Raw genomic sequence first — 26,083 nt, 5'->3', positions numbered from 1 at the left:
GTGTTAGGAGTCCATTAGTATGGAATTTGTTTTCGGTTTATCGAAATATTCGGCCGATAACACTGGCATAGTGGTCTTTGTTGACCAATTGAGCATTAATGGCCCACTTAGCGGCTGTGATAGATACGATTGATGGTGAAGGTACATCAAGGCTGTTCATCGATCGCGTGTTTCGACAAAGCGGTTTGCCAGTGGCAATTGTCACTGATCGGGACCCCCGTTTCCCGGGTAAGCTCTGGAAATTAATTCTCCGAGTGCTTGGCACCATATTGGACATGTCCACCGCGGACCATCCGCAGACCGATGGTCAAACTGAACCAGCTAATCGCGTCATTGACGACGTTTTACGCAGTGTGTGTGCTTAGACACCAACATGTTGGAGCTCAATTCTCACAGTGGTGGAATTTGCGTTAAACTCTGTCCATGCTTTTACAGGCTATGATCCGTTCTATGTCAACGGTCTCAACCACCCATGCGTTCCTTTTACGATATCACTGCGTGGCTGCGGGCTTGTGGGGTGTATCAGACGATAGTCTTGCTGATATAAGCCCTGCTATCATACGGAAACAAGTAAGCGAGTCCTCGCGACGCGATTTAGTGTCCTAAGACCAAGACAAACAAAAAGAACAAGCAGATGCTGTAGGCGGAAGCTGTATTAATTCTGATGACCGAGTTTTATTAAACGCTAAACATCTACCTACTGACTTGGTTTCCGTGGTCTACAAGAGCAAATTGCGGCTGCGCTTTATTGGACCATTTACGGTCGTGGTCAAGAAGGGTCTAGCTTACACGCTAAGCCTTCCTAGCAAGCTGTGTACACACCCATGTCGGGATCCATACCACGTGGAAATAAAGGCGCTTGCGCCGAGACAGGCGGTCGTGCCGCAGATTGCTGCATCCTCACCAGGATGTCCAGCTGGCTTTCTAAACGAGGTTGCTGACGCTTCAGCAGCAAAAACAAATCTGAACCGCTTCAAAGGACCTCTCAACCGGAGCAAAGACATCACGAAGAAGGTGCACTTCGTGCTTTAGAGTATCATAAAGATCCGATGAGATTTCGGCCCCCACCCGCGCTGCTTGATGCGCAAAAGAACCTTCACTTTCACGTAAAGAAACTTTTAAAGCGACGTCGTCGTATGGGTCAATACCAGTATCTGGTGAAGTGGCTTGGGTGCCTCTCTTCCGAATTTCTTGTGAGTTTGAGGTACCTCTTCGGCAAGATTGCCCGTGCGCCGTTGACGCCTTTGAGCGCCAAGCTCAGGGTTAACTCGCGTCAAACGACGCTTCCCACCACTAGAAGTGGGATTAGGTAGATCTACAACCTCAGTGCGGCTTCGATCTATGGTTGCACGGTCAACCGAAGCACTGGTACATCGGCTTGACCTTTCTTCGATTTATGACATAATGCCGAACGTAACTGGCCTTTAATTTTAAGCTTGGCGAAATCGAAGCGAAGCTTCCGTTCCAAACGAACATCAGCCACATCCGCAGACTCTCTAATATTCTAAATATTGTGGAGGTAAGTGGTGGGCCCGTGGACCCAGTTCTAAATTGAGATTTCGTTTTCGCTTAACGATCGGAATTTCCCTCATTGAGGTCACCAAAGCCCCACGGGCTTGATCACTTTAACGCGTCAGATACTGACCTCGCGTCATTATTATTGGCGTAAGGTATCGCTCATGAAGAGTGTCGCGAGCAGCTAGCTCCTCCGGCGTCCTAGCCAGGTCACCGGAGGTCCAGATTGCCAAACTGTGACCCGCGATCGCTTTGAGACGCTCTTCCAAAGTAGCGGAGTGAATCTATATTTACTATGAGCTTTAGCTATCGCTATCTCGGCAGCTCGACGACGAGCTTGTTCTTCTATGAGGATTGCCCGCTCATGCTCTTCATCGGATTCGTAATGATGTTGGACTCAGGGTCCTGTCTTCTGCTCAATTCAGTTAAGCCATCAGTGTCCCACCGACGTTTGTCCGGAGGAGAAGCCGTGGAACAGCGACGCTCTTGTTCCTCATCCTCTGATGGAGTGTGTCTTTTAAAGTCTACCATTCCCACATCCTCGAGGAAGGTGCTAAGAGTCTGTGACTCACGCTCGATTGTCATGGGACAAAGAAAAGAAAAACACAACCGAACAGTCAGCTGTTTAGGATCCAACCTCAAAGAGCAAATGAAGCAAATGTCGTCACTCAGTGTCAAAAGTCTGATGGGGGAGGGTGTAATGATACACATTGGTTGGAGAACCGTTGTTGTGGTACATTCACCTTGTGCGGAATGTACCCTTATATGGTATTCTAAAATAGTTAATTACTTAAATCCCATTTATTACGGGTAACAAATGTGGTCGCCGCCAAATTTTTATCTGGCGGCGACCACTATTTTAAATTAGCTAGGGTAAGGTATAAGATTGTATAATTAAATAAAGTGCAGATTTTCCCTTTTTATCTTAACGCGTTAAGTGCTGTCCTATGGCTTGCGCATTGATCTGTAAGAGATAGAAGCCTTTCTAAGGTATATAATGTCGGCACTAGTTGCCACTTGGTTCTACGAACCCCTGAAACTCTTGAACTAAGATTAATTAAGCTTTAATAGCTTGTACGACGCCCTAAGTTGCTAAACCCATTAGTTCTATAGTATTATGAAGTTCTATGAATCGAAAAGTCTTCTTCTGACTTTAGGAGCGAAGTAGCTCCGCTACGAATCGTTTCTTTACTATAACAGATCTGCGTTGGAAAGAAAACCAAGTCTCTTCCAGAACCCTCGCACATTATTAAATCAAATCAATGCTTCAAATTGAGGAAACGTCAGCAATTTGGCCAATTCATAGGAACGAGTTTCAGCCCTTGAAGTTCTTCATAGATCGTGCTTTTGAGAAACCTATCCCGGTCAAAATTGCGCTTGTTGCTAGGCGAACTGTCATCCTCGTTTGACGGATATCGCGATCAAAAATTGAGTCTGCGATCTTTTGGCGAATGGAGTCGAATGAGAATTTTCGACGCCCCACAGTCGACTAGGGACTTTAGTGCCAATTATTTTGCCACTATACCTTTCAAGGTGATGAGGTAAACCTCATCACCTGGTGCAGTTACACACCATGTTTGTGTGTGATGAGCAACATTCGTCAAAAGACCTGCAAATTCTTTTGACGCTGTTGGAGCAGTAGGGCACTTCGCACCTACCGACCCGACCGTTTTTTGACGATCCGCCTCGCCGTTGCGATTTCGCAACAGCGTCGGATCCGCGCCCTCCGCTTTTCCTAGCGGGATGTCGATTACTTCACTCATGTTTCTAGGCACTAAGCGTGGGGCACTACATTCATAAGCGTGGCGGCCCGTCTTTTGACAGCGGTTGTTTTTTGCAATCTTTTGCTTTTTCTCGCTCTCTTCATACGAAAGGTCCATAGGTCCTGGACATCCGTTGCCGCCTCGGAGGACGACAAGCTCCAGAGTGGGCGAAGCCTGTTCAGGCTGAAGTCTTTCTGTTCCGCTATGGAAATTGCTTGTTAGCGTCTCTAGTTCGAATAGAACCGTCTGCAAGACCTTTTATAAACACATCTACCTTTGTTTTTTTCATCTATTGGATGACTCACGATACAATGACAAGGTATCGTGTGTATTGGGCAAAAGCGTGAAGATCAGGCTTGCCCTGCTTCAAACTCAGGAGCTCGGCTCGAGCCTTTATTCGGCACGTAACGGCTCAAGTGTTTGCCTGAGCCGGGCCTTAAAGACCTCATACGACGTAAGAACCAATGGGTCGTAAGGCTTGAGCCCTAAGATTTGGCAGTCCGACATGCCAAATTTCACTTTCGTCGCATCATCATTGATGCGGCGAGCTTCAATGGCATCGTCTAGTTCGACGAACCATCTTTAAAGGTAGTCGCCTTCGACTGCTTTAAACTTAGAGATTTCTCTCATTAAGCTTCGGGTCGGCGTGGAAGCGTCGGCCCGCTAGCAGCATGTAAATGCTGCTGTCTTAACAGTTCTAACTGTTGAGCACCCTGTTCTCTTAAAACTTCGCGTGCTGATAGCCTTGCTGGTGAAGCAAGGCTTATTTATTCTTGGGCTCCGTCATGTTCATGCTGTATGAACTCGGCTATAGCCGCAAGTTGCTCGTCTCTTGTAGAGCGAACAACACTGCGTTTACGGCTTGCCCACTTACGACCCAAATCATGTGCTCGATCGCTCTCCATTAAAAATTACTTAAACGAGCGAGCCTTTCACACTTTGCGAGATAGCTTTCTTGAGGGGCTTGAAAGCTCCTCCTTCATCAGCTAACATGTCCATGTTGGATTGAACGTGCGTGGGCCGTTGAACGGACTACGAAGTGCTACCAGGTGTAATGGGACACCCTCTGCTAATACTGATAACTGTAGTAGTCAGCCTACACTGATTACAGTGAGGTGCGGCGCTTTGACTACATCACGTACACGACGTGCAGAGAGATGTTCTAACTAGCTAAGAAGCCTTAGCTACTAAAAGTAAATTCTAAGGCTTTAGAATAGAGAAAAGTAAAATTGTACAAGTATATTAAGTTCCTTTGTAACGATCTTCTATCTACTTCTAACTTTATTATATTAATAACAGTCTATATATCGCGCCTACTTGCGCACCGTGCAATCGCGTCTTTATCCGATTGGCGGGTTTATCTAAACTCAAATTAACAAATCAATAGAACTTCGTCTTATTGCGTCAATACTACCATATTTGGTAATATTGGAACGATTTAGTCAAAATCAACAAGATAATAAATTGTACTTATTTACTTATTTCCTCTCATAAGTTAGAATATTAATTAGTTCTCTTATAGAAAATAATACTTATGTAACAACACCCGTTAAAGAGGGGGGGGGGTATTAGATATATATAAGCGCTGACGACTAAGAAAGATCAAGAGGGGTAGGCTTAGAAGTCACAAAAGAGTAGCGAAGTTAGGACCTAATTTACTCTATTTTCTCGCTGTGCTTGAAGTAGTGCGAGGCCTATGCAGCGACATTGACTTAACAGGAAGCAATGTCCCATTCCCGATGATGCGCGATGTAATGACTTATTAAAAAGAACGTTTTCTAAAGTCCTACTCTTTGCTTTCGAAGAAAGAGTCGGACCAGCTGCTGTCAATTAGACGCTCCCGATCAGATAATCTTCAATTTACTCACTCTATAACCTTACAGTCCTTCTTTGTAGCCCCGTGCTCAAGTATCCGTCTGTAGCGTAGCGATTACTTACAAAAATATTTTTGCAGAAACGATCGACTTGTTGCTTTAGAAAAATTGCGTTGCTCTTTTTTTTCATATGTATGCTTAGCAATGCAACTTACAATGGCACACAAAAATTGCAATTTATTTGTACATATCGACCTCGAATTGTTATAATCTAACCCAGTGCAAAAGCTTTATAGCAGCAGGAAGCAACGCTAAATACCTAACTCAAGCTCTTTCTACCCGAGTATATTAACCTCGGGTTCGTCAAGCTGAATCGTATTGTTAGCATGTAGAAAGCCACACTTACTAGATTGGGACGAGCCGTCCGAGCCTGAATTTGAAGACATATCGTTTGTTGGCTCGGGGCATCCAAAAGCTAATTCCATGTCCTCACGCCATGCTTCGTACTGTATCGTCTGGGAGCCATTGGAAATGGCATCCACGATAGTTTTACAACGTGGTTCCTTGACCTTCCAAAGCTCCTTGAACTCTGGTGAGAAATCTTGGGTCCCACCCAAGCAAATGTGCTCAAACATACACGCTTGGCGTTCAAGATCAACCATATTCTCGGGCGAGTCGCCGCCCATTGCGTCCAAAGTCTGATCATACCACGAGACGACTTTCTTGGCAGAATCGTCCGAAATATAGTCATCCTTGGGAGTGTCTGGCGATACGGGATTCCCCAAATTATCAATAACCACAACGTCCTGATGATCGTCTTCCTGGCCATTAAAATCCGTCTCGGGGAAGTTGTTAAGCGCCGCGTAGTCAGGTCCGGCGCCACAATTGGCATGCGGGGTGCTCGCGTTTGTTTCTTCCATCCGTCGGGATGTCGGAGAAGCATCACATTGAGTAAACAAAGAAGCCAATTGGCCACTAATTTCGTACCCGTAGCTATGGACGCCCAAGTCCCGAGTATCCATTAAACCCGCATACTGGTTAGGCAATCCAGCAAAATATCGACCAACCACCGGGTCAGTCGACGCAGGAATTGGATTATTCCCACGCAGGCCCGTTCGTATCATTACCACGTCGGTTGGTTCAAAATTAACATTCGAATTCCGACGAGCACACGACTGCCATGCGACAGGATTCGCGGCTTTTTGTGCAAACGTCATACGAGCGGTTCCGACGCGACAGCGATGGAAAATGACGTGCAGATTATCGACCATGGCGTGGTGAGACCAGAACAATGGGTCCGCAGGGGCGGCGAACGTTCCCATGGTGCTGCCCATATTTGCGTGAATATTATTGTGACATCCTTGCTCAACTGACGACGACATTTCCCCGATATTTCGACCACTTAAAACTTGGTTACGAATTGCCGCGTAACTCGTCGATGCCGGCAAGCGGACTGTACCCCAATTACTCCGTGGGACGCACCTGGCACAGGCACTTGGTGCCGAGGAGGTTAGTTGGCAAAAATGGTCGAGCGGCGGTAGGTTGACACAACGACCAGTGTTGCTCACGCCATTGATAGACAAGGTGCGCGTAACGCCACTCGTCCACCCACCCAGCTCCGTGGCGATCGAGAGGCAATCGCCAAAAGAGGAACACGACCCAGCGGTGAAACGAGCACTGCCGGTAATCCAATTAAAGTACGGCACCGTCACGCACGCAAAGTCCCCGCCTTGGCCTCGTAGCATGTTTTCGAACGCAGTCAAGATGTAGCGGTGCCAGTAGATAAACATGCACTGTCGATGGGCTTCTCGCTCCGACATCATCTCGGTGTGCATCTCGATGAATTTGGCGTACTCGCCCGAATCCATGGCAGCCGCAATGGCGCCTCGGTACGTCGTTTTTTCAGCCTCTGTGAGAGCATTCCAGTCCTTGCGGAGTCGAGGCCCACACGTCTGACCTTCACTGAGTCGTGAGACTAGTGCCACAAGGCTAAGACTCACTAACCACATCAGCTTCATGTTTCAGTTGTGTAGTTGAGAGGTGTCAACTATTTCGAACTGTCCAATTAGTGAAATGAACTTCAGTGCCACAGGCGCAGCGGTAGCGTCAGTTATCTAACATTTCCAGACGAGCAGACGTCCGTGTATAAAAGTTCCCAGCTGGCTTGACTGTGGTCACATAGAAAAAAGTCGCCTTACTATTTGTGGTCTTACCGTTGGTGTCGCAATGGATTTGTCTTATTTGACGAACTCGCTCCTACACGCCGCGGTATAAGGCAAATCCAGGTGGTTGAAGGGCTCATAGTAATGCAAGAGCGTTGCTCTTTTTAGTATCGTTGCAGGCATAGAGCGCTCGAACTTTATAGTGCGTCTTTCGTCCATGGCAAAACGGCTACAGAAACTGATACAGTTTGTATCCATGGTGCTTTCCTTTGATCGCAGAAGGCTTCGTCAAATTACGACATACGATCTAAGCGTGGCAGAATAAGACAATTTGGCAAAATCATAGCGTTGCAACTTGCCGTTGGTAATCTTGTCTTGTCAGCCGACAGGAGCTACATGCACCTATAATAGATAAAATGATTGTCGTCTTTCCCTAAAAATATTTAAAAACTATATCCGGGCTGAAACGCTTTTGTATCCGAGATTCGTTTGTAAATGTGAGCCACAATTATTATGAACGACATACATCTGCCGGGTCGGTGTTTGCTAACATCAAGAGGCGCGAAACCACTAGGGTGCGACGATACATAAGATTACTTAGACACCTTTTGTGCACCGAAGCACCTTTAAAAGGGGGCGTCTCCATCAAAAGGCGATTTGTAAATAAGCGATTGCGTAAGCTTTGTAACTTCTTTTACAGAAAATTAGGTTAGCAGCTCATGATCAGACTGTAAAAAAGTGGACAGATTTGATTTCCGCTAGAAAGAATTTGTGCCTGTGACAATTTCCAAGCAGAAGTTTAAAATGCTCTGTAAGGTGCCGTCGAAATTGCTGGAGTCAAAAGTGGGATGACATTTTTAATAAAAAAACGTGTCCTTCATTGAGACCGGCTCTATCGGTTTATCTTAGCTTTACAGAAAGATGATGATCCAGAGCAATTTTCCGGAAGTCGTTAGATAATCGGCGGTCTGGATTTTGGTACATAAATAGCACCAACGAAAAGGCCTATTTCAGGCATTTACTGAGACGACGCTTACATGTATTAATTTAGCGAGTAAAAACAGATTCAATTGCAACAATCAGACAAATCCAGTAATTCTAGACCTTGAGGATGTCGAGCTAAATTACCTAGCGGCGAATACAAAACGATTTGTAAATCCTACTTAAGTATTTAAGGTTCATTTTAAAACAGAATTATTACGGCATTAACATTGACAATGATAGCAGCATTGGCACGCTCTTAAAAACCTATCACTTTTGATTTTGATTATTACTTATGATTTGCAATTCGTTAATACTAACTATAGTTGTAAATTTCTACCTCTTCCGCTTGCAAAATACTTATAAATTCTCATTTAGTATCTGTGATGACGCTACAAGTATTTTACATTCGTAAGACACGTTTTTACTTCGGGCACTAATATTTTGGCAACCCTTTTCGCGAAACCCGACCCTCTCTCTTAGATCTTATTTAGGAATGGATTTACCATTTTTCTGCCTTCTTAGATACTAAAATTATATGAGACGGCCCCAGTGAGTTGTAAACTATTTTTGCTAGCCTGACGAGCCTACCAGATTAAGTTGTTAATTTAATTATAATTCCATTTTCTATAAATAAAAAACGTCGCAAAACACTCAAATAACTCGTTAAAATGTTAAAAGGCGATAGAAGTATCTCAAGTTATTTATAGAATATATGTCAAATAAAATAAGCCCTTAACTATTAGATATACATGATTCTCTAAGACAGTCCCTGAAACACTGGAACTGATTGACAAAACTTCGACGTTGCAGTATAGAATACTTGAAAAAATAGCATATCAGTTCATGGGCGTCATAAGATTGGGCCACTTACGCGATGGTAAAAACCTGCGTATAAAGAAAAAACTGTAGTGCTTTCACAACACGCTTTGCCTCTTTATTTGAAAACTTGCGTTACCCTATCTGGTTGCTTATGAAAACTTCGCCGAAGGCTAAAGGTATCTTTTATCGGAAAAGGCATCGTCTTTAGTTTATTGCTGTATCATGCCCTACAAAACATATTTTAGCTCTCTCTACTGACTTTTCATCATAAAATTGGGGTCCCGTCGGTACTTTGCCTCAAAGCGCTCCATCCACTTATCCAATAAATTGGTAGGGATTGTCATCCAACCTTGGTCAATACTACTGGAGAAGGAGCTGAGGTAATTAAATAAATCTTGAGCAATTTTGAGCGCAAATGCCTTGCGCTCTTCTAATCCGCTGGCTTCAATACCTAAATTTTTGATATTGTCCAAGCTCTCAACGGAGACACCAAGCTGCAGCACGGGCTGGCCTGCTACATCTGGATGCGTGGGCCAGGTTGTTCGAAATATTGCACTGGGCTTTTCAGCGAAAACTGTTCCCAGCAACTGCCAATTTTGTAAAGCAGGCACAGCAAAGTATAGAACGGCTATTGCCAAAGTATTAACCAAAACCAGACGATAATTTATACTTGATAGCGGCAGTAACTCACCTCCAAAACCCAGCGGAACAGGAGAGCTAGGAAGCAGGAAGAAAGTGAGGTCCGTCACTTGCGTTGGCTCAATAATGTCTACTACGTAATGCGCCGGTCCAATTTCCCTATCGATGAATGAGGATTAGAGTAGCAGATATTTGACGATAAGTTTACATTGAAAATGCCACGTGTCATCTGAATGTACCGACCGAAAGTCAGTGATGACAGGGCGGCCGGGGAACACGAGCCCAAACTGAGCAATGCTTGGAAGCGCGACGTTCATCCGGTCACACGAAAATGTGTTCATGAAATTTAGGTATTTACGTTCGGATTGGTGTAAGAACATCACAAAGATAATACGACCACCTAAATTTGACAATTGTGGTTGTATTATTCATAATGTTAAATACTACACCGAAGTCGACTTTGTCGACAATTCACCATAAGTTCTCGCAAGCATTTCAAGGACACAAGTTAATACGAAATTAACCTGATGTGGCGGCAAAAATTTATCTCCCGTGGACTTGGCAATCGTCACGATTGCAGGAGCGTCGAGTGCGCTCGTTCGAAGAAATTGCTCGAGCTCGCTTACCATGCTTATAATTTCTTCCAATGAGGTTTCGTGGCTGGGCAAGTCAAGAAATGGACCCGCAGTCCAAATTTCATGTCGAACCTCTTTCTGATCGCGATATTGCTCGAGAATTTGAAACAAGTCTTTAAATATGTCATTGGCATTGACATCGTGAGCATACAGTGGAATCAGCTCTTGAACGATTTGTGTCCATTCTGAAGTGCGTTTTGATGCCAATTCCATTGCATCAGCTGCCTCGAGCCGTTTCATAAGCTGGCAGAAAACTTTTCTTTCAAATTCTCGTTGCTTCGCTTGCATGAGATCAAGTAAGCTTTGCTTGTAGCGTACGGTTGAGAATACTTGCGTCACAGTCTTTATTGCTGCCTCGTCAATATATGTGTTTAGTTCTAGCAAAATTCAGCAGCAATGTTCATTACGCAGTCCACAAACTAAAATCTTTACTTTAAAGCACCTCTGCGAAACGGGTTCCACGTCGAGAAATAATCAAGATCAATGTCGAGAAGAAATGCTCTTGAATTCTGTCGAGCAGTTTTGATCGCCTCAGTCGCGATAGCAGTAGCTTCATGCGATGTATTCAATTCGATGGCAAATAAGTCCCACTTTTTCGTCGACGATGAATCCATTTCCTCCAAAGAGCAGTAAAGATCATCTTCTACAAAATGAGGCAGCTCACTTGTCACCCCCATTGCACCTGCGCGCAAGTCAGTCTTTCTTCTTTATGAGTCACTTGTGTACCAACCGTTCGTCAAGCGCTTCCCTACTGCAAGCTGTTTGAACGACCCTATTGGCATCTAGAGTCATTACGGTCAAAGTTAAGCAATACGTTGTCGACTTAAAAAGAACTGCGTATACCTGTCTTGCCCATGAAGGTTTCAACCAAGTGATCTGATTCACGTGTCCAGCAAACACCAATGGCATCAAGAATTCCGCAATTCCTGCAACCGATTCGTCCAGTCTGTCATAGAGAATCTCTGGCTCGAAAATCACGTCAGTTTTCGTCGCAGCGGAAAAAGACAAGTCTGGATGTGCGTCTACATGTAGCACGTGAATTTGAGAGAAGGGCAAGCGACGCTGACGGATAGCCTAAGGCAGGACGTTTCGATCAGTAAAGAGGTACATTTATAATATCAAACCAAGTGCAATCGTCTGACTAACCAAATGTATCTCTGGCAGACAGTGATGATGGTCGTCAACGACAATCACGGGCACCGTCATGTCAATTTCTGATAAAGCTAATGATCCTAATCGTAACTATTCAGTTCATTCCGTCTTTTGCTAAGTACGAGTCTGGATGGCTACACCGAAACTTCAAAATGCGCAGGTAAGTACGATTACGTAGCTGTTTTATTGTAAAAGATACTCCGTGCAGCTCAAACGGTTGGCCAAGCCTTCAAAAATAGCGTTTGCTTGATTTTAGTATCGCAAAAGTTGAGAATACAAATTTTGCCGCCCCTGTGAAAATTGTCGTAAAATGACGCGCGAGTCGCAAGATGAAGATGCAGAGATGATGCAGCAGGAAGAGCCCGAGGAACAGCGTGACGACATGGACGATTTCCAAGGCGAAGATGACGATGATGCATCCGGTAGCAAGAGGCGTCTGTTCCGCTTTAAGCCTGCCTACGACGTGCTGCTTGTGCGCGAAGTGATCCGCGACTTCCCATGGGCCGCGGGCTACGGACGCACGCGCTCGGCTTGGATGGCAGTAGCCACACGCGTGCAGACCGTGCTTGAGAGCAACAAGGGTGTCATTTTCTCGCGTGGAAGCACACTGGATCACGCTATCGTGAAGCGGCGCGTTGACATGCTGCTGGAAGCGTATCGCAAGAACGAATTATCAACGCTGCGTGGCTCTGGCACACCCGAGGAGTTTGATATGCGCTACAAGCTTATCGCTATTTTAACTCGAGTGGTGCGTTACTCTTGAAGCATGCATTTGGCCGAGAGAGGAATTGAACTGACGAAGTTGGACTAATTTTCTTGCAGGTAGACGAGCAGACACTTAACAAGGGAGCGATGCGGGAGAAGCGCGTGCAGTCAGCGCTGCAGGATGCTCTACGGAGCTTAGAAGAGCTGGACGTATCCGCCAATTTAGCTGGGTCACAGCCCATTGGATTCACCTCATCTGCGGCGGCGCCGCTGTCTTCGTCATTAATGCCTATTGCGCCCGCCCCAGCCTCGACCTCGACCGTGACTTCTCGCGCCAGTCCCAGCCTAAGTCCATCCTCACAGAGCCCCACAATTAAGCAACAGGCGCAACAGAATGATGCCAAGCGTCCTTTGAGGACGTCGTCAATGCCTGTAGCTGCTCTCATTCAGGACACGAAAAGATCCCGAGTAGAGAGGACTGGAGATACGATTTCAAATTATGAAGAACGGAAGCTGCGACTGCAAGAGCGGAGAGTGGCATTAGAAGAAGAGAGGCTGTATTGGGACAAACAAAAGGCGGAGCAAGAAGGAAAAGAGCGTCAGGCACTGCTTGACTTGCTGCGGGCTCAAGGTTCTCTCTTGACAGAGTTGGTACGGACCACAAAGGAATCGCCAAACACGCTCGATTTGTAACAACTACAAACGCACAAATCGGACCACGTAAGCGTTGCAATGCGTTGCTTAAGTGTCAAACGCTACGTTCCATGCCAATAAAATGACATCAGGGATACTAAGCGCCAGGATAACCAGGGTAACGCAAGGGTGTAATGCATTGATTGAACATGTAACTTTATTTTTTATAATTTCTTGTGTGCCACATCCATGCCGCACCGACCAGTAATCAAGCATTCATTTTGCATTCCGCACTCGTTCGCTCTAATGGCGCCGTCCGTCGGCATGGAGCCCCACTCCGCCGTGTCCATGGCGGAGCTGGAGAAGCCTGTGAACAGTGTTCAAGACAAGTGGAAATTGCTGCCGTACTTTTTGCAGCTGCGAGGCCTCGTGAAGCAACATATTGACTCGTTCGATTACTTTACGTCTGTCGATATTCGCAACATCGTGCGAGCGCAGGCCAATAATGTCGTGCGCAGTGACGCAGATCCTAAGTTTTTCCTGCAGTATACAGACATTCAATTAGGAGCGCCATCTATCGACGAGGAGGCCTTTGTTAGCGCCAGCGTGACGCCTCATCAGTGCCGTCTACGCGACCGCACGTATGCCGCGCCCGTCTACGTGAGTGTGCGCTATCGCCGCGGCAATAAAATCGTTACGAACAACAAGGTGCTTATTGGTCGTATTCCAATTATGCTACGCAGCTCGCGCTGTGTGCTTGCAGGAAAGAGCGAGGCCGCGTTAGCCAAGCTGAAAGAATGTCCGTATGACCCGGGAGGTTATTTTATCGTACGCGGCGTTGAAAAGGTAGTGCTTATTCACGAGCAGCTATCAAAGAATCGAGTTATTATAGAAGAGGATAGCAAGCACAACGTGTGCGCCAGTATTACCAGCTCCACGCACGAACGAAAGTCAAGAACGAATATCTTTTTAAACAAAGGCCGCGTGTATTTGAAGTCGAACTCGTTTGGTAGTGACATTCCCATTGTCATTGTATTCCGAGGAATGGGAATGGAAAGTGACCAGGAGATTGTTAGCTTGGTAGGTAGTGAGTCCGATATCTGCGATGCCATGTCTGCCTCTTTTGAAGAAGCTTCAGACCTTAAGATCTTTACGCAGCAGCAAGCGCTGGAGCTTATTGGATCGAAAATGAACGCGAACATCAAGGTTGGAGTGGCAAGTGGACGTCACCGTGGCGGCGTTAGTCGACCACAGAACGACCGTAGCTTGGTGGATGCTGCACGCTCGGCGTTAGCGAATTTGGTGTTGAATCACGTCCCGTGCGAGAACTATAATTTTCGTCTGAAGAGCATTTATGTGGCACATATCGTACGTCGCATCCTTTTTACTGACAAGGATCGAACGCGCATGGATGACAAGGATTATTACGGTAACAAACGTCTTGAGCTTGCTGGCCAATTGTTATCGCTACTGTTTGAGGACCTTTTTAAACGATTCAATAGCGACTTGAAGCGCCAGGCAGATATGGTGCTTAGCAAACCGAATCGAGCATCGGTGTTTGATATTCTCAAGTGTGTTCGTACGGACACAATCACGCAAGGTTTTTACTATGCACTTTCGACTGGTAACTGGACATTAAAACGCTTTCGAATGGATCGTGCTGGTGTCACCCACGTCCTCTCGCGTCTTTCGTATATGTCAGCGTTAGGCATGATGACGCGTATTTCGTCTCAGTTTGAAAAGACACGTAAAGTATCAGGTCCTCGCTCCTTACAGCCGTCTCAGTGGGGCATGCTTTGTCCAGCTGATACACCTGAAGGTGAAGCTTGTGGACTTGTAAAAAATCTAGCATTGCTGTGCCACGTTACGTCCGATGAAGAACCTGCTCCAATCAAACGCTTATGTTTCGATTTAGGGGTGACAGATGTATCTCTTAGTTCTGGCGAAGAGATTAACCACGCGTCGAATTATCTGGTAATGCTAAATGGTGTGATCATTGGAACGCACGTAAATCCTCGTGCATTTGTGACCCGCTTGCGTCGTATCCGACGTGCTGGTCTCATTGGCGAGTTCGTATCTGTCATGATTCACGATGTACAACATGTCGTTTACATTGCTTCGGATGGTGGTCGTGTGTGCCGTCCCCTGCTCCTTATTGATCCCCTCACGCACCAAACACGTTTAACGCAGCGTCATATGGACGAGTTGCGTGCTGGTGTGCGGGACCTCAGTAGTCTTATTGTGGAAGGCTGCGTAGAGTACGTTGACGTGAATGAAGAAAACAATTGTCTTGTGGCGCTACACGAGAGCGAGATTGGTGATCGTACGACTCATTTGGAGATCGACCCAGTGACGATATTGGGTGTTGTGTCGGGTCTAATCCCGTATCCGCACCACAATCAGTCTCCGCGTAACACCTATCAGTGTGCAATGGGCAAACAAGCCATCGGTACAATTGCTATGAATCAATATGAGCGAATTGATACACTGCTTTACACGATGGTTTACCCGCAAATGCCCATGGTGAAAACCCGTGTATTGGATCTTGTGAATTTTGACTGTGTGCCTGCAGGACAAAATGCAATCGTGGCTGTTATGAGCTACTCTGGTTATGATATCGAAGATGCTATCGTCTTAAACAAAGCCTCTTTGGATCGTGGTTTTGGACGTTGTATGGTCTTTAAAAAGTACCAGACTATGATTAAGAAGTACGCAAATGGATCGTATGATCGTATTGTGGGACCACCAGATTTTGACAGTGTCGCTACTTCTAGTGGGACTGGTATGGGCTTCCGCACAGCCAAATACTCGTCCCTTGACGCAGATGGCATTAGTCGTGTCGGCGGTATTGTCCAGAACGGCGCGATTATGGTAAACAAAGAGCAGCCAACTCAGTTTAACGACTCGGTTGATGGCCGTGATCCACTGGATGTAACGTTCTCACCCTCACCGACGACCTACAAGGGTCCCATACCAGCCTACGTGGACAAGGTGCTTCTTACTTCATCCGAGGCAAATCACTTCTTAGTAAAAGTATTGATCCGTCAGACTCGTCGTCCGGAGATTGGGGATAAGTTTAGTAGTCGACATGGTCAGAAGGGTGTGTGCGGCACGATTCGCAACCAAGAAGATATGCCCTTTAACGACCAAGGTGTATGCCCTGACTTAATTATGAACCCGCATGGGTTTCCCAGTCGAATGACAGTTGGAAAGATGATTGAGCTTATTGCAGGTAAGGCTGGAGTGCTCACTGGCCGTCGCGCGTATGGCACGGCGTTTGGTGAGAAGTATGGCTCTGCGGATAACGTACTTGACTGCTCACGGGAGCTGGTGCGAAATGGCTTTAATTATGCCGGCAAAGATTATATCACCTCTGGAATCACGGGGGAACCAATTGAATGCTACATTTTTATGGGACCCATTTACTACCAAAAACTTAAACACATGGTCATGGACAAAATGCACGCTCGTGCCCGTGGACCTCGTGCAGTTCTGACGCGTCAACCAACTGAAGGACGTTCTCGCGATGGAGGTCTTCGTCTTGGTGAGATGGAACGCGACTGTCTTATTGGCTATGGCGCCAGCATGCTGCTCATGGAACGACTCATGCTGTCCAGTGACGCTTTTAGCGCCGACGTTTGTCAGGGTTGCCGCATGTTGGGCTACGAGGGATGGTGCCAGCATTGCAAATCAGAGGAAAAAGTTGTGAGCATTCGAATTCCATACGCATGCAAGCTGCTCTTCCAGGAGTTGCAAGCTATGAATATTGTACCAAGACTGACGCTGAAAGAATATTAGAACCTTACCGTTTTATTTTAATTCTACATGTTGTAACTCCAATTTTTTGAAATGGTGCGATTTGTGTTTGGCGTTGATGCTTAAATAGCGACCCGACTTCGAATTTAGAAAATAGTGCTTTTGGAGGAATAATTATGACTGCGTTGATTTTCAAATAATCTCCAACTAATTCAACGTGCAATATAATCCATTGTTAGAATTTTGAGCTCGCTTTTAAATCATAAATAGCATAATATGTCCAGACTAATCTGACACAGAATGGATATTCTGGATGTAAATGAATTTCCCGCCAACCTGGCCACCGATGATAGCACCATGAGCTTACGCATGCATGAACCTGCTTCTTCTCTACAGAATGAGAGCGACGAATGTGGTAGATACGACGGCCCCCAGGTCTCCTCGCACCGCACTTGTGTCCGCAGACGCCACAAAATTGGCAAAGGCATTCAACTAATTCTACTGAGAAAATATGTGCATTGCGCCAAGCAGTTTTCCAAACTTCCAGATAAAGAAACTACTGTGCAACTACTAGAGCAAGGGTACGATGAATATTATTACCAAGGAGGAAACTTGAACGAGCGTAGACTCAGCTACGCAGCGTTTCTAAAGCTCGTACGCAATCGACGAAGTGAAGCCGCGCGACAGAATCAACGAGGCAATTCTAGATGTCAAAGGTGACTAGTTTAGAACTCTTAAAACTAATAGATAACTCTTTGCGAACGTAAGTTGTTGCAGAAGAACCACAAGGCGCTACTTGAAGGAGCAGATAGAAATTCGAGCGCTGATACATGAGCTGGAGCATATTCGATACAAAAAACCAGCGAGGAAGGTTCACGATCACGGCCATTGCTCCTATTTAGATTGTAAACGCGGTCAAGCAGTGCTGACGGATGCATCCGTATCAATTGCGTTTGATTCATCGTCAGGAATCCGAGATGACAGCACGCGCAGAGAAGAAAATGAATCGAAGACAGAGCTGTGCTCGTCCATTAAGTCGGCATCAGACAGTAACGCCGATGAGGTGGTTGTGTCGAGATCCAAGCTCAATGCTATGCTGCAAGTCGCACAGGAGACACTTGCAGCACAAAAGAAGCTTTTAGAGCAAGTTCGTGCGATGGAGCAGCGAGTGGCAAGGATGCAGTAAGTGAGCCCTTTATGTCTTTGATGCTGTTTTTTTAAATGGGTCTCATCGCCTAGTGGCTACATGATCTAGTTAAGAGTAGCCATTTGGATTCACGAAAGATAATTGGCCTAATGAAAGACGAGGTGAATGTCAAATTAAGTATCTAAAAATGCCATTCACCCAATTTAGAGCATAAGTTTCTGCGATTGGCTCGAGTTTCAAAGTAGTGTATGACCACCGTAATCTTTCAATGCGAAGCTCAAAGACATTTCAATTTATGATTCACGTAGTTAGCACAAAATTAAAGTAACGGCTTCTCTTTTTTTTTATTAACCGTCGCTGCAAATGATGCGGTAATCTTAGTATGCACTCTGTTGCTCCAGTCATTTCTGCTCCTTTTTCTTTTTTACCAATCCTTGATGCAAATGATGCGGTAAAATTAGTATGGACATGTTATTCTTGATCTCCAATCAATTCTGCTCGTTTTCTTTCTACCAACCTATGTTGCAAATGAAGCGGTTCTGCTGTAAAGCACTAACGAAGTATGCCACCAACGCCACAAGCTCCCATCGACATCGATGCCTCAAGTTTTAAGCAGAAAGTGGATCTAATTATCTACGCGGCCCACGTGATCCCCGTCGTTCCTCGTGGCGTGGTGCTCTCAAACCACGCCGTCGTGGTCAAAAGCTCGCGCATTGTCGCCGTGCTTCCCCATGACAAGGCGCAGCAGCTCTTTATTGGCATCGAGGAGCGTCACCTCCCCAATCACATTGTCCTTCCAGGCCTTATCAATCTACACACGCACTCCACCATGTCGCTGCTTCGTGGGTTGTCGGACGACAAGCCACTCTGTAATTGGCTCACAGAAGACATTTGGCCCACGGAAGGCAAATTTGTCGGACCCGAATTTGTCAAAGTCGGCGTGACCCTCGCGGTGGCTGAAATGCTGCGTAGTGGCACCACGTGCTGCAATGAAATGTACTATTTTCCCGACGAAATGTGTGAAGTACTAGAAACTACCGGCTTTCGTGGAGCGGTAGGCCTCGTTGTCCTGGATTTTCCATCGCCATACGGCTCAGGACCAGCAGATTATTTTTGTAAAGCGCTGCCGTATTTAGAAAAGTATGCTTCTGGATGCCATGATCTCATCACTGTGACCATGGCGCCTCATGCGCCATACACAGTGTCCGACGAGCATTTACAGACCGCCAATGTCCTAGCTCGACAGCATAAGGTCCGTGTGCACATGCATCTTCACGAGACGCAAAGAGAGTGCGAGGACAGTGCGACTCAAAATCGTAATTCCATGAGCTGTCATCAGAGTGCTTACAAACTTCGGCCTTTGGCGAATTTAAAGCGGATGGGGTTGTTGTCAGAGCACCTTATTTGCGCTCACATGACGCAGCTCACAGCCGGAGAGATCGAAGATATTGCTCAAGCTGGCGTCCATGTAGCTCATTGTCCGTCATCGAATCTGAAGCTAGCTTCTGGCCTTGCTCCGATCACTGCAATGTTGGAGCGGGGAGTTAACGTTGGCATTGGCACGGACAGCGCAGCAAGTAATAATTCGCTCGATATGTTTAGCGAAATGAAATTGGCAGCCATTTTGGCCAAGGCCGAGACGAAAAAGTGCTCAAGTGTGCCTGCTGCCGAAGCGTTGCAGATGGCTACACTTAATGGCGCTCGGGCACTTGGGCTTGAGAACGACATTGGATCAATTGAAGTGGGCAAGCGTGCTGATGTGATCGCAGTCGATTGTGACAATATTGAAATGCTCCCCATGTACAATCCTATTAACCACATTGTATACGTGGCGGGTCGAGAACACGTCTCGGACGTCTGGATCAATGGCAAGCACTTGCTAGCTAACCACAAACTCATGACGATTGACGAAAAAGCTTTGAAAATGAGTGTACGCAAGTGGGCATTCGACATTTCTGCTTATCGGAAGCAGCACAAGGCCGAGCAGTAGAGCATTTAGAAAATTAGTTTTTTTTTAAGGTACTTTTGCATTATTCACGAATTTTTACATTTGCGTCTACTTGGGTGGGAACTGTATCAGTCCATTAGAGCAGAGAGAGTAGCGCTCCTGCCACTGCGCCAATGTCTTCCATGGGTGCCGAGTGACCTAGAACTGAACCAATGTGTTCCGATATACTTTGAGCACTGCTACGTTGTTCGTCCTTGTCGACCGCTCGCTCTTGGAGGCTTTGCCCGACATGGAGCGCTTCACAATGCGAGAGCACGAAAGTTGCGGTCTCTGTGAGGCTGTGATCATGGGTACCAATAATTACTTGACAATCGGGTAATCGATTTGAAGTCAGCGTATCATTCAAAAAAGCTCGGCAAGCCGGGCTTGCGCAGAATGCCCAAGTCTGTTTCCTTGAAGGATTCACTATCGCTTGCAGCGTGTAATTACTCTCGATCTCACAACTTGTGTAGGTTGAGTCCAAGGCGATTGGTATGAGCGCATCATTTATAGCGTTAGTTGTGCAATTTTCAGAGCTTGCGAATAACAATGGCAGGGTCAATAATATTGATAGAAAGGTAGTGCATGCCACCATAGCAACGGAGGGAAAGGCACAAATTGATAAAGTGAAGGCTGGCAACTAAGCAACAAGGCAAATAAATGTACTCAAGAGACTGACCGCGTTTCTCAACATTAGATGCTTTGCAACGAGCGTTGTCAAGAACCTTTCATTTTATGGCTTGGCACCGTTCGCCATATCTAATCCCTTTGTGCATTAATACGTCATGAATCCATCTTTAAATTGTCGTCTCTCGAAAGGATTGATGATTCGACACGTATAAGATTGCTGCTTTTCTTTTTAAACAAGGCCTTTACGGTATACCATTAGGTAAAAATATCCGCATGGTTCACCCCCGGCCTATTCCTCATGCACACGTCGCCCATTTATAGCAGCTGACAGTAGAAATGTGGCGTTAATTTTCGTGAGATTGGAGCCTCACTTCCTATCACGCTTATCGTTCAAAACGAGCGATGACGACGTGTGCAATAGTGCCCGACGCCGTGGCCGAGGCCTCGATTTTATCATCTGCATCGCCTAATCTGTCGTCAGCTGCTTCGAGCTTAGCGGGGGAAGAAGAGCCCACCGACCAGACAAAGCTACACGCTCCTTTGGTGACGAAGCCCCAGGACCCCGGCGCTGACGAGGACGCGGACGACGCGCCTACGACAGGAGTGAATGGACAAAACATTACGAGTGCCTTTGGACACATAAAAAATCGAGCGGCTACAGCGTCAAAGACGCTGGGACCGCAGTTTTTAAATATGAAGGACAAAACCAGTAAAAAGTAGAACCCATTTGCTCATGTCGTTTAAGGCCATGGTAGTTTGATACTAACATGGCTACTTTTTGGGATGGTTCTCTAGATTTCAGCCTTCGCTTGTTAGAGCCAAGAGCTCAGCCACGGCCGCTGCGAGTAAAGTGAAGGTGGGCTCGACGCAGAGCTGGAGTATAATAAAGACGACACTCGCTGCAGCTGGACCGGCGGCAGGACGGATCCATTCTTTTGGTCTGAATGCCATGACGGACATATACCTTAGAGATACCTCTGTCGAGATGCTCCAGACCGTCGAGGATTCCAAGAAAGCCAGTTGTGCTTTTTTACTCAAGTACAAGGTCATCAGTCGACCGAAACACCCGCCGACGAGAGGCATGGGATTGCTACGAATAAGTAGGTCAAGCAAGTTGTTTCTTGTTGTATTTATTGGCTCATAAAGGTCTGGATCTGTTATTCTTGCAGCACGCTCGATGCGACAAATGGACGTTCCTGCCGCGGAAGACGAGCCAAAAGGCCCGGCCGACCAGTGCTTTGCAACGCCATATATTCTTGGCACTATCCTCGTGTTTTGCGGCGAAGTCCCGGCGTTGACGCGAATGGCTTGCGTGAATAAAGTCTGTCGAGACTTTATTGCGTCCGAAAGAAAATTGGTCAAGTTTTGTGTCCGGTATGGCCACTTATCGCCTCGCATTCGATTTGCGTATTGGGAAAAAGTTGCCAATGTAGCCAAAATCCGTGACGCGTCGGAACTCGATTATGACACGTATTTGCAAATGGCTCTTTCCAAAGGAGACGCGACCGAGTCGATCATGACGGATGTGCGTCGTACGTACGGCCGTGTCGCTCCTCACAAACGCGCCACAGACTACGAAGATCAAGACGCGACGGAAGATTTAACGACTCAATTGAGTGAAATTTTGCACGCGCTTGCCGGTCGATTCCCCACGGTTGGGTATTGCCAAGGAATGGATTATATTGCGGCGCATTTATTGAATCAAGTCATGAATGGCAAGACGACGCCAGCAACGAAAGCGGAAGCCGAGAGCACGTTTTGGCTCTTGGTGACGCTCTTTGAGAATTATGGTCTGCAGAATATGTTTGCGCCAGGGCTCCAGCCTTTGCACGAGCACTGTTTTCAGACGCAGAGGCTGCTCGCATTGACAGAGCCAGCGCTGGCCGAGCACTTTGTTAGTGAAAAGGTGCCTGTTGAAATGTTTGCCGTCGGGTGGTTCCAGACGTTGTATCTTTACCTGAATGTGCTTCCTCAAGACACGTTGAATCGGATTTGGGATATCTTTCTCTATGAAAAGAATTGGAAAATGATGCTTCGAGTCGCGCTGGCACTCCTGCAGCTCTCAGAGAAGTATGTCATGGGTAAACCTATTGACGAGATCATGCACTTTTTCAATACGTTTGCTGATAGCGCCAATGTGGTCTTGGCAGAAGCTTCTTTAATTGAGAGCGCTTTGCGCCTTAAGGTGACGAAAACAGTGTTGGCCAAATTGCAAAAACAATATTACAAGCACAAGCGAGTGACTCTTAAGGTTTAGACTATGCTTTTTTAAAAGAGCCGATTTTACCGCAGTGACGTTGCTGGAGGTAGACGATGTCTGGACCATTTTTGGGTGTATCCATTACTTATGGCAGTTTAATTCCTGGCCTACCCTGACAATAAATTTAGAAATGCATATTGAATTCGTGAACTTGCCCCCCATTCTTTATAAGAACGCTAGCTAACACAAAATTATCATAGTTCGCAAGGAAAATATTCGTCATGTCACGTTTTGAGATCTTTGGCCCCCGAATCTAAATACCTATGACTAGATTTTTCAAAGAAGGACTTGTGCAGTTGAACGTTTATGACCTAGACGAAAAATCACTCGTCCTAAATTTTTCATAAATTAATTTACCAAATTTGCCATGTTGTCACCTGTGCGCAGATTTCTCAACGCAAATTTACCTTGCTATGTAATAAAAGGGGACTCAATAAATCGCATTCTACAATATACAATAATAAATCTTCAAATACAGTCATCTTCCTAGTGTGTCCGTTACATCATAGTGTTTCCTTAAGAGAAATAATCAATATTATTCTTTATGAAAGAAAATAGGTAAAGTAGTACAAAGTTTTTATCTTTATTAATTTTGACTTAATAATTCCAATATTATTAAATTTGGTAATATTGACGCAATTAGTCATTAGTTCTATCGTTTGATTGATGTAAGCTTAAAACAACCCCGCCAGTCGTCACAAGACACGATTGTGCGGTACGCAAGAAGGCGCCATGCAAAGTTAGTTATTAATTTAAAATAAATTCAGTAGTAAATAGAAGATCGTTACGTAGGAACTTGATTTAATAATACAGTCTTACTTTTTCTCTATTCTAAAGCCTTTGACTTAATATTTTAGTAGCTAAGAATTCTTAGCTACTTAAAACCTTCCTCTATACGTCGTGTACGTGAAGTAGTCGAGGCATCCACCTTCACTGTAGTCAGTGTAGATCGACTAGTGCTGTTATCAGAACTAGCAAATGGTGCCCCGTTAGCACTTCGTAAGTCCGTTCAACGGCCGACGCACGTTCCCTCCAACATGAACATGTTAAATAAAGAAGAAAGGAGCTTTCAAGCCCCTCAAGAAGGCTACCATGCTTTGCGTGAAAAGTTCACTCGTTCGAGTGACCTTAAATGGAGAGCGATCGAACGCATGAGTTCGGTCGTAGGCGGGACTTATCGTCCTTAGAGACGACAAGAAAACGGAGGTCCAGAACCAATGGAACTCTTGCATATGGAGAGCGAAACTTTGCTCTTCAAGTCACAAATGATTGCAAAATTACAATCGATGTCAAAAGACGAGCCACTACGCCCATGAGTGTAGAGCCCCCACCTAGCGCCTAGAAACACTGTGTGAAGCGTTCGACTTCCCGTTAGGCACGGCGGAGGACGCGGATCCGACGCTGTTGCGAAATCGCAACGGCGAGGCGGATCGTCAGAAAAGGTTTGGGGTCATCCAGCAACGTCAAAACAATTTTGCAGGCCTCTTGACAAAATTTGCTCCTCACACACAAATATTGTGTGTAACTGCTTCAGGTGATGAGGTTAACCTCATCACCTTGATAATTATAGTAGCACATAAGCTGCCACTAAAGTCACACGTCGATTGTGGGGCGTCGAATAACTAGATTAGACGCCAATCGCTAGAAGATCGCAGGCTCAAGTGTGTTAAACGATATCCCTCTAACGAGGATGACAGTGCGCCTAGCAACAGGCGCATCTGTATTTATAACCAAACTTGTAGTTGGTGTTTAATACAAGGTAAAGGAATAAATAGCACGATCTTGGTTTCATCGCACTAGGTTTGGATGACAAATCTGATGTCATCCTAGGATTAGCATGGCTCAGAAAGTACGAGCCATGCATAAAACGGCAGCATCAAGCCGTGACGATGCCTGCCTCCTGTTCATTAGATGGCCATCCAAATTCTGTAAGTCTTTGAATACAAATCTTTCATATAAGGATTCGATAGACTTCATGGATGTATTTCCTGAATCCGTACCGTGCGAGTTGCCTTAGGATAAAGGCACTCGACGTGAAATCGACCTGATACCAGGTTCGAAATACTGTTACATGAAGCAGTGGCCATTGCCTCGTGAACAAGTATTAGCGATCGACAAATACTTTGCCGATCGCTTAGTAGCGGGTCATATGAGGTAGTCAATACCCCCACATAGCTCTCCGACCTTCTGTGGGCGTAAATCAACAGAAGGGTGGCGAATTGTGCATGCGTTCAACAAATTGAGCGCTGCAACGGTACCGGCCCAAACGCCGATACCACGAAAAGATGTAGTCATTGATGGTATGCAAAGAGTACTATCTATTCGTCACTACATCTGATGGACGGATTCTATCAGACCCTTTTGCGTGAAGAGGTAATCCCGTTCACAGCAGTAAGCCCCCCAAGCGGATTGCAATGAAAAAGGCTAGTTATGCCACAGAGACTCAGTAATGCCCCTCTAACATTCTGCGGATGAGTGACCAATCTGTTGAGATCGGTGCACCGCGTTATTTCGATGACGTATTCATTCATAGCAGAGCCATGAACGGAAAGTCGAACGTTGAACGACCCACGTCCAAAAGGACCTTACACGTTTGCGTAATCATAAGTTGTATGCAAATCACAAGAAGTGCATATTCGCTGCAACATCTTGAGTGCATCGCAGGTAAACACGGTAACGCCCTGATCCGGAAAGGATCAAGGCAATCACCGACTGACCTGTGCCAGTCAATGTAAAGGGACTTCGAAAGTTCCTCGGCTTAGCGGCGTACTTACATAGGTACTTTCGCAATAATGCCGAAATGACAGTACATATTTCTTTTTCGGTAAAGAAAGGTCATGGAATGCTGATTGTCAGCGTTCCTTTGAGGGTATCAAGCAAAGCATGATACAATCGCCAATAGTGGCGATTGAGAACCAAGACCGACCTTTTTATGTGGTCTGTGCCGCCAGCGTTCTTGCAATCGGCTGTGCGATGATGCAGTTTTACATAGACGGCGCAGAGCGCGTCGTCTGCTATCAATCGCGTCAGCTTCAACCAGCTGAACGCAATTATCCAGTGCATCACATGGAACTCCTTGCCATGAAACAAGCACTGGCTAAGCTTAGCGTCTATATCTTGGGAAATGGACCGTTCATTGTTATACAGAACATGCATCTTTACGGCCGTAAACAGTCCATACCTCGCGCAAAGAATGGCGAGATGGTTGTATTTCTTTGCGAGTATAACCTCTCCGTGAAATATAAACCAGGACGACTTACGAAAAATGTCGTCGCTGCCCTTTCGAGCCGGCCCAATTTCGAGCCGGCAGCGCAAAACAACAGTGAGGATAAGCCCACTCCTGCAACAATAAGGGTTCCGTCGTCAACACTACTTGACGCCGGTAGAAGGGTCGATCAAGAAGATAAGGCTTTTAAAAGGCTGATGGATTACCTTAAGAAATCATCCCAACACTCCTTGGAAATATTGTCGAAATTGTATCG

At 45.9% G+C, this 26,083-nt stretch overlaps 8 protein-coding genes across 8 annotated transcripts; 5 read left to right on the top strand and 3 right to left on the bottom strand.

Annotated features, from left to right (window-relative positions):
* Positions 1-5,427: 5,427 nt before the first annotated feature.
* CCR75_001259 (uncharacterized protein) lies at positions 5,428-7,110 on the bottom strand (the record flags this gene model as incomplete). Its single annotated transcript, XM_067959363.1, has 1 exon — positions 5,428-7,110. One exon carries the CDS (start codon positions 7,108-7,110, stop codon positions 5,428-5,430), a length of 1,683 nt encoding a protein of 560 aa, XP_067821592.1.
* Positions 7,111-8,969: 1,859 nt separating this feature from the next.
* Positions 8,970-10,037, bottom strand: CCR75_001260 (uncharacterized protein; the record flags this gene model as incomplete). The annotated part of the gene is made up of 3 exons (XM_067959364.1): positions 8,970-9,685; positions 9,749-9,855; positions 9,940-10,037. The coding sequence occupies 3 exons, from the start codon at positions 10,035-10,037 to the stop codon at positions 9,309-9,311; spliced, it is 582 nt and encodes a 193-aa protein (XP_067821971.1). The 3' UTR covers positions 8,970-9,308.
* Positions 10,038-10,097: 60 nt separating this feature from the next.
* Positions 10,098-11,014, bottom strand: CCR75_001261 (uncharacterized protein). Its single transcript, XM_067959365.1, has 2 exons — positions 10,774-11,014; positions 10,098-10,708 (listed from the first exon to the last, which is right to left on the bottom strand). The coding sequence occupies exons 1-2, from the start codon at positions 11,006-11,008 to the stop codon at positions 10,140-10,142; spliced, it is 804 nt and encodes a 267-aa protein (XP_067821972.1). The 5' UTR covers positions 11,009-11,014; the 3' UTR covers positions 10,098-10,139.
* A 655-nt stretch (positions 11,015-11,669) lies between these two features.
* Positions 11,670-13,119, top strand: CCR75_001262 (uncharacterized protein). The gene is made up of 2 exons (XM_067959366.1): positions 11,670-12,231; positions 12,306-13,119. Exons 1-2 carry the CDS (start codon positions 11,794-11,796, stop codon positions 12,879-12,881), a joined length of 1,014 nt encoding a protein of 337 aa, XP_067821973.1. The 5' UTR covers positions 11,670-11,793; the 3' UTR covers positions 12,882-13,119.
* An 8-nt stretch (positions 13,120-13,127) lies between these two features.
* CCR75_001263 (uncharacterized protein) lies at positions 13,128-16,619 on the top strand (the record flags this gene model as incomplete). The annotated part of the gene is made up of 1 exon (XM_067959367.1): positions 13,128-16,619. One exon carries the CDS (start codon positions 13,128-13,130, stop codon positions 16,617-16,619), a length of 3,492 nt encoding a protein of 1,163 aa, XP_067821974.1.
* Positions 16,620-16,830: 211 nt separating this feature from the next.
* CCR75_001264 (uncharacterized protein) lies at positions 16,831-18,054 on the top strand. Its single transcript, XM_067959368.1, has 2 exons — positions 16,831-17,293; positions 17,355-18,054. The coding sequence occupies exons 1-2, from the start codon at positions 16,878-16,880 to the stop codon at positions 17,761-17,763; spliced, it is 825 nt and encodes a 274-aa protein (XP_067821967.1). The 5' UTR covers positions 16,831-16,877; the 3' UTR covers positions 17,764-18,054.
* A 232-nt stretch (positions 18,055-18,286) lies between these two features.
* On the top strand, positions 18,287-19,714 carry CCR75_001265 (uncharacterized protein; the record flags this gene model as incomplete). Its single annotated transcript, XM_067959369.1, has 1 exon — positions 18,287-19,714. One exon carries the CDS (start codon positions 18,287-18,289, stop codon positions 19,712-19,714), a length of 1,428 nt encoding a protein of 475 aa, XP_067821968.1.
* A 790-nt stretch (positions 19,715-20,504) lies between these two features.
* CCR75_001266 (uncharacterized protein) lies at positions 20,505-22,598 on the top strand (the record flags this gene model as incomplete). Its single annotated transcript, XM_067959370.1, has 3 exons — positions 20,505-21,057; positions 21,137-21,441; positions 21,511-22,598. The coding sequence occupies exons 1-3, from the start codon at positions 20,744-20,746 to the stop codon at positions 22,596-22,598; spliced, it is 1,707 nt and encodes a 568-aa protein (XP_067821969.1). The 5' UTR covers positions 20,505-20,743.
* Between the last annotated feature and the right edge of the window lie 3,485 nt (positions 22,599-26,083).

The sequence above is a fragment of the Bremia lactucae genome, linkage group LG2 (assembly GCF_004359215.1).
Source record: "Bremia lactucae strain SF5 linkage group LG2, whole genome shotgun sequence".
NCBI classification, from domain to species: Eukaryota; Oomycota; class Peronosporomycetes; order Peronosporales; family Peronosporaceae; genus Bremia; species Bremia lactucae.
The sequence above is the reverse complement of the archived record's forward strand: the minus strand, read 5'-3'. Positions and strand labels throughout refer to the sequence as shown.

What these genes read in the sequence shown, in the direction of transcription:
- CCR75_001264 (XM_067959368.1), top strand. Translation starts at nt 16,878, where the DNA reads ATGGATATTCTGGATGTAAATGAATTTCCCGCCAACCTGGCCACCGAT. An exon ending in GGCAATTCTAGATGTCAAAG is followed by an intron (nt 17,294 to 17,354) that starts GTGACTAGTTTA and finishes AAGTTGTTGCAG; the next exon opens with AAGAACCACAAGGCGCTACT.
- CCR75_001261 (XM_067959365.1), bottom strand. Translation starts at nt 11,008, where the DNA reads ATGGGGGTGACAAGTGAGCTGCCTCATTTTGTAGAAGATGATCTTTAC. An exon ending in GTGGAACCCGTTTCGCAGAG is followed by an intron (nt 10,709 to 10,773) that starts GTGCTTTAAAGT and finishes GAATTTTGCTAG; the next exon opens with AACTAAACACATATATTGAC.
- CCR75_001262 (XM_067959366.1), top strand. Translation starts at nt 11,794, where the DNA reads ATGACGCGCGAGTCGCAAGATGAAGATGCAGAGATGATGCAGCAGGAA. An exon ending in TCGCTATTTTAACTCGAGTG is followed by an intron (nt 12,232 to 12,305) that starts GTGCGTTACTCT and finishes ATTTTCTTGCAG; the next exon opens with GTAGACGAGCAGACACTTAA.